Source organism: Apaloderma vittatum, unplaced genomic scaffold (genome assembly GCF_000703405.1).
Source record: "Apaloderma vittatum isolate BGI_N311 unplaced genomic scaffold, ASM70340v1 scaffold26153, whole genome shotgun sequence".
NCBI classification, from domain to species: Eukaryota; Metazoa; Chordata; class Aves; order Trogoniformes; family Trogonidae; genus Apaloderma; species Apaloderma vittatum.
In genome coordinates this window covers 1-6,565 of record NW_009709033.1, presented here as the reverse complement: position 1 = coordinate 6,565, position 6,565 = coordinate 1, and the positions used below count along the sequence as shown (strand labels likewise).

Below are 6,565 nucleotides of genomic sequence, written 5' to 3'. Positions count from 1 at the left end.
GAGCCTCGTCGGCGATATACTGGAATGGCGACTGCGCGACCCAGACCTCTGCTTTTTGCTGTGAGATGATGAGTGTCTGGAATAGCCAGGACTTCGGCTTCGGGACTTCACCGATTTCCTGTGGAGAGAATGGGGAGAAGACAAATGAAACGCAGCATCTCCCAACCTCCGAGCTACTCACCAACACCAGCAGCTCTCTCTGAAAAGAACAGGAACCCATTGTTTGCCAACCAAGTTCAGAGAGTCCATAACTCCTGTCAGGAGAGATTAAAGCTACCAAAACAAGCTTAGTGACTCGAGCAGTGCAGATTTCAGGTCATCATTCAGCTTTCCAACGTCAGGGCTCCCTCCCCACGTCACGCCATTCCGACAGAAACGAAGGATCAAGACCGGACAAGCTTCAGGTATAGACGAGATCACGGATGCACACGCTGAACGGAAGACTTCAGCCGAGAGGATGAGCTGGCAGTGTACGGATCTTTCACAGTAATTATGTACGACTTTAAAGGAAACAACGGATAAAATATGACTGCCCTCACGGGAATGGCGCCTCAGGAAACATCTCACTTCAAGCTAATTTTTCCCCCTGGTTCTTTTACTACCATCAGAACTCAAATTTGCATACTGTGATTCAGGAGAAGAAAAAAACCAAAAACCAACAAACCCAGGAATTTTAATTCCATTTGAGGTATGTCCAGAGATTCTCAGTCTTCCTGTACAATAAGCGGGCTCTACATCAGATATATACGGAGAAATAAAAAAACCAACAAGGCAGGAAACCCCTCACACCGTCAGGGAACGCACCGTGTGAACCTGGTCAGAAGGCAGCCGTAACCACAGGCTCAGAGGAGACCAATGTGGAAACAAGATAGAAAATAAAATGGAACCGGAAACTGGTACTTCCAGTGTCCATGTCAAAATCGCTGACAAGACAGAACCATTTCCTCCACGTGGGGAGGAAGGAGGATTTTGCAGGTTATAAGACAGCAGATCTAGGGCTAGAAGCTCTGTGAGCCAACAGAAAAAGAAGAAACGTGGCGATCAGACCCTGTGAATGTTGTAAGAGAAGCTATGTTCAAGGTTTACTTTTTGTGATTTATTACTCGGAACGTATCTAGCTTTGAAAACAAGGCGTTCTCTCAAAATACAGTTCCACAGTGGATATAAAAACACCTAACAGCACGCAGGTTTAAATACAGGAGGTGCTGGCTCAGAAGGTAGTTAACACCAAGGTCTAAACTGTTTATGGTGCTACACGAATTCATATTTCTCTGAGGAAATAAATGTTTGGAAAACAAACCAGAGCACTCAGACAGACTAATGCCAAGCTCCTCGCTAGACACCACCAGCACCTCCAAGGATGGAGGCAGCTGCGACGGCACAATTTAACAGAACCCTCTTCCCTTGCTGCTCCAGGCACAAACGTTCTGCCCTCTCACCAGCAAGCACAAGCCCAAACCCTGTGGCTGACAGTGATCAAAGAACACCACGTCTGTAGGCAGTCCTTACCTTTAGACTTACAAAATAAATGTACAACCAGAAGGAGAAAAGAAGCGTCATGTCAAGTCACTCAGCTATTTGCCTCTTCATCACGCTGGGCTGTAAAGAGGAATGCTGCCTCGGGATTGTCTCTTTTTCCACGGTTTCTGCTTAATCAAGTAACAGTCGTGGCCACAGTTTACCCTTTCCGCCAGGAGCCGGAAAAGCTGCTTTGTTTTCACTGTGCTCAGAGACATTCGCCGGCAAAGAAAAACATTCCTAATAAATTCTGTAGGATACAGGTTTACTGCAACCACAAATAGTTTTGGGGTTAGCATTCCCTTTAACGATTCTTTCAGGATAATTGTTTAAGATGCTGCAATACTCTGTTTCCTGCTCCCCTTTCTCCCACCCTCTGCAGGGTTCCCCCCCAGCGAAGCAACATTCTCAGAAACATCCCTCAGCAGATCCGATCGAAACTTCTCCGAAAGGCAAGTTTTACCTTATTTCTAGCAGCACATCAGAGACCCGGCCACCAAAGACACCGGCACGGACATGAGCGAGGCGCGCGCACACAGGACCCCCTCACGCGAGGGCGGCTGCGGAAGAAGCTGCAGCGTGGAACCGCAACCATCCATCAGCAAATACGCGTGTTCCTCGGCTCCACCAGCACTAAATCCACCTCCTCCCTCCCGGCACTCCCCTCCACTCCACAGGCACCGCTCTCAGGCTTTTCCTCTTCAGCTGTCGAACAGTAATTACCTATAGTTACTATACAAAGACCTGTTGTTTCTAAGCCCATTTTCCAGCTTGATGTTTACAGCTGCCTGAAAAAGGCACCAGCATCCAGAAGCGTGTCTGTTTTCCCTGCTCCTGCAACGCAACCAGTAACAGAGCACTCCACGGCACATCTAGCGTCAGACCACCGGCAGCCCTCACGCCACCACAGCACCTGCTGCGGGGCAGTCACCCACAGCACCACTTGCTGTTATCACCGCTGGATATCTCAGATAAGATGCAACAAGATAGAAGACGCACAAGCAGATCTTGCTTTTTGCAGAGACTCTTTCCATCCTCTGGAACGGTGTTTTCGTGGCCTTGCCCACAGCCAGTTGCTCACACTTTCCCCTCTTTCACCCTTAGCAAGAGTTAAGGCAACACTTGCTTTGCTAAGGCTATCGGGGATGGGGGGGCAGTTCTTTTTCTGGATAAAAATACTCAGGGGTTACCTACACCTCGTTGTCTCTCTAGCACTGGAAACTAGAAATTCAGGATACTAACCACCACAACTGTGAATTAACGTGAAGAAGTCAGAGGTGACAGCTCATCGGAAAATCCAACTCCAAACAGGTTACTAGATTGATTAAATTGATACTATCGGAAGATTAGAACAGTCTTTGGAGGAGGGAATGCTAGAGCCCTCCAGACCTCCTCGCGCTGCACAACCACCACAGCCGACAGCCGTTAGCAGAAGTGCCCTGAATCAGGTGGCAGAACAAAGCCCCACATCCAAGTACTTCCATATCATCCACTTTACAAACTCACAAGAACATCCACCGACATTAAAACAACTCGAGGCACAACGGAAGTTAAGAGTAATGTGGAAACCAACACCTGGGAAGCCTGACCACACGCCCCACACTCCAACTGCTCAGGAAACAACCTCCAGCAGAAGGCCAGCCTTTCTTTTTCACGAATGCCCAACGACCTTTTGGCAAGAATCTGCATAACAGCGGCCAATATTACCGCACGTGCCCAGGCTCACACTTAGTACCGAGCACAACCCACCTTCAGCAAGCTGAAGGACTCTGGAATGCTTTCCCCTAGTTTTAACTGCAATGACAACAGTTGCTACAAGGCACATCTGCTATTTTCCCCACTGCCCAAATCAGCCTCGTTTCCGCCCAATTTGAAACAGCCATTTGAAATGCAAACATTCCCTATTTTCTCCAAGTGGCGCAGCACGTTGAATCAGTTTCCTAACACCATATTTTGGATGTGGAGATTAAAGAAAACACAGAATGCACTTAAAAAAAACCCCACCAACCTGTACTGTCAGACAGTGGAAATAACTCAGTGTCCCAGAAAAGCCTGCGTTACCTCCTCGGCAGAACCGAAGGCACAGTCAGATGTTCAGCACCTGAGCGAGTGTGCCAATTAGAGACGTTTTCTCTCTCAAAGTGTTCCTGCCCTTCGGCAGAAGAGATCACACAGCCGCTCCCCAGCAGCTCTGGTGCCAAGTCAGCTGCCCCCGTTTACACCCTCACCTGGAGGGGATCACCCCAAGCTGGTTTTGGTGAGGCTGGCGAGGAGGGCTCAGCCAATCGCGCCCTCAGGTGAGCTCCTGCCTGGCTGTCCCGGAGGGGCAGGCCCACCTCGCGCTTCTGGAGCAGACGCTGGACCACGAACTTACACCGACTGCCTCACCCGCACAGGCTGTGAGCTCAGGGAAGCAAAACCAGCAACGACTTACAATTTGCCTATAGAAAACACATTCGATTCCCTCCATCCCTTTTAGCAGAGTCACCTGAGGCAGATGTTTTTCTGAAGGTGTGATCCATGTTTTAAAAGAATATACCACACGTTAAGCTCTCTGCTCAGAAAAGAGAGAAGAGTAGCAGGTTGTCAACTGAAGCCAGAAATTCAAAAGATTCAGTACGAGCTGAGCGTAAACAGTAAGTAACCTTTGGAATCTCTTTTTGTTTGGGGTCTAGCATTTTGTCAGTGAGTCAAAGATGCCCTTAAAAAGTTTCTTACGTGGTTACAGAAATTCAGGAAAGCAACACAGAGTGCTTCAAAGTTGCTCCCGTCACTGAGATCAGGAGGAGATAACTGCTTGATTTCTCAAGTCTGAAGAAACCAGCCATTTGCAGAACAAAAAGCTTCAGGTTTGCCTGGGAAGTGGAGTAACCCGGGAGGAAAAAAAACCTACTCCTGTATACCACTCCCATCTCCACGTGGTTTCTCCCTGCTTAGAGCTGAACATGGACATTTAACCGGTGCTCCTACGCACAACTATATCACGAAGCATACGTACGTTTTCTACTCCTGTATTCTCACTCTTCCAAAAGTTTTAGCAAATAATGTGCAAGCTCAGTGCCACCAGCGCAGAAAGGATTGTGGGGAGGGAGAAGAAAAACACCAAGGACTATCCCTCAGAACCTCTCAGGTGTGCACTGAGAAAACAGGGCAGAGGAGAAAGAGTCTGAGGGAAATTTTCACAGTGGAGTAAGTAGATTTTATGTAACAGCTTCCAGGGTGCTAAAGCCGATACACCTCTCTCCCAGCAAGGACAAAGGCACTATTTCAAAGCCACTATGGAAGACAGTATTCCTGAATTTAAGAGAAGAGCTGTAGTAACAAAGAGCTGAATTCCAAAAGCCCCGAGTCCTCTGGGAACTGCTGATCAGAGAAATCCGCTCTGGAGGCAGCCACTTCCCTCACAGCTCCTGTTTGGACCAGAGGATGCAGCACGGCTCACAACAGTACAGAGCATTTCTATGGCAATTACATTCCAGGTCACATCTTAATTGCCATGGAGCTACAACCAAAGCTCCCCAGCACCCAGGGTGACAACTGGAAACTCACTTAACATAAGCTGAAGCTAGGAAAAAAAAAAAGAATCAACGTTAGACTAGATACTTGTGCTGATTAACAATCGTCTGAAACAAAACACACAGAACTACCTTCTAATAATAGTTTCCTTCTGCAGCAAGGTTACTGACTAAAGAAAAAGAAGAGAAAATTATAGTTAAGCCAGAATACAGCTGGTTCCTACTTGCCCTTCCAGAATGCCCTGATTTCAGAACGGACACAAGAAACTCTAGAACTGAAAAAAGAAAAGTTCAGGTTAGAAAGATGGAGTTTACGTGTGGTCATCCCTAACTGAAGGAACAAGAAAAGACAAGTTAGTTCAGAAAGAGCAAAATACACTCAAAACAAGGCACCCTCCTGAAAAGCTTGATCAAGTTTCCACACATAGTAAACAGATAAAGGCTTCCAGAAACAGCTGAAAACACTCTCCCGGGCTGAACTTCTCACCAGGTCAGTGCATTAGATCCCGCTCAAGAGCCGAACGGCTCCGTCTCCCTTCAGAGCACAACCCTCCCCAGGAGCCTGGGCCCTTCTGTGGAGGCCACCTCCAGAGGTGGCTGTAATTTAATCCCAGGAGCTCGTTCAGCCTGAGGCCTCTCGGTGAGAGCCAACATGGACGCTGCCGAGCGCCAGCCAGGGAGGTGTTTCCCAAAGTGTGAACACCATTCAAAAGGGAATTGCCACCACCCCAACCGAAGAAATTCCACACAAACCACCCTGCAGCCCAATCAGGCAGCCAGTGATCTGGGACCCTCTGAGATGAGGAAGGGGGTTAAACCTCCCTCTGTGCCCACAGCCTCCCCCACCACCCCTGGCCAAGTCCCCAGGGGCTGTGAGGCAACACGGAGAGCACGCACCTGGCAATGGGGCTTCGGCTCACGGACCGCTTCGCGGCGAAGGGGCTGCTCGAGCGCCGTCGGCCGTAAGGGCTGGGTGACCTCCCGCTGTACGAGCCACTGCCCCTCTCGTAGCTCGAGGAGCGTCTCCTGTTGTAGGGGCTGATGGACCTCTGCCGCCGGCTGTAGGGGCTGGGCGAGCGAGTGTTCGACTGGTAAGCCACGGGCTCCTTGTAGGGTGGGCTGATCGACTGCCGGCGCGAGGAGCCCCCGGGGCTCTTCCTGTAGGGATCGTAGTTACTGGACGTGTGAGAGCGGGGAGGGCTGAGGTCATACTCCTGGATGTAGGAGGCTCCTGAGGGGCTGTCGTCCAATTTAGGGCTGTCGGACCATTTTCTGTGAGGACTTCTGGATTTCCGCTTCGGACTGTCAATTGTTTTGTAGCTTTTCGGAGCATCCCTTTTCCGATGGCTTTTACTGCGCTCTTTGTGGCTGGACTTGAGTTCCCGATCCTTCCTGGATTTTTCCTTGTGCGCTTTGGCTGACCGGGACTCCTTGTTGCTGCTCTTTGAGGACAGCGACTTGGGGTGCTCCTCGCTCTCAAGGAGTCTCTTGGAGGATCCCGATATTCTCTCCTTGGTGGACCCGGACCTGCT

At 49.5% G+C, this 6,565-nt stretch overlaps 1 protein-coding gene across 1 annotated transcript in view; it reads right to left on the bottom strand.

The window, feature by feature from the left end:
- Window positions 1-6,559, bottom strand: part of CDK12 (cyclin-dependent kinase 12) — a gene marked incomplete at its 5' end in the record, with an annotated part of 22,190 nt that extends 15,631 nt beyond the window's left edge. The window contains 2 exon segments of the mRNA XM_009866781.1: window positions 1-118; window positions 5,931-6,559. The exon segment at window positions 1-118 is cut by the window's left edge and continues 758 nt beyond it. Coding sequence (XP_009865083.1) covers window positions 1-118; window positions 5,931-6,559 — 747 coding nt within the window.
- Window positions 6,560-6,565: the final 6 nt, after the last annotated feature.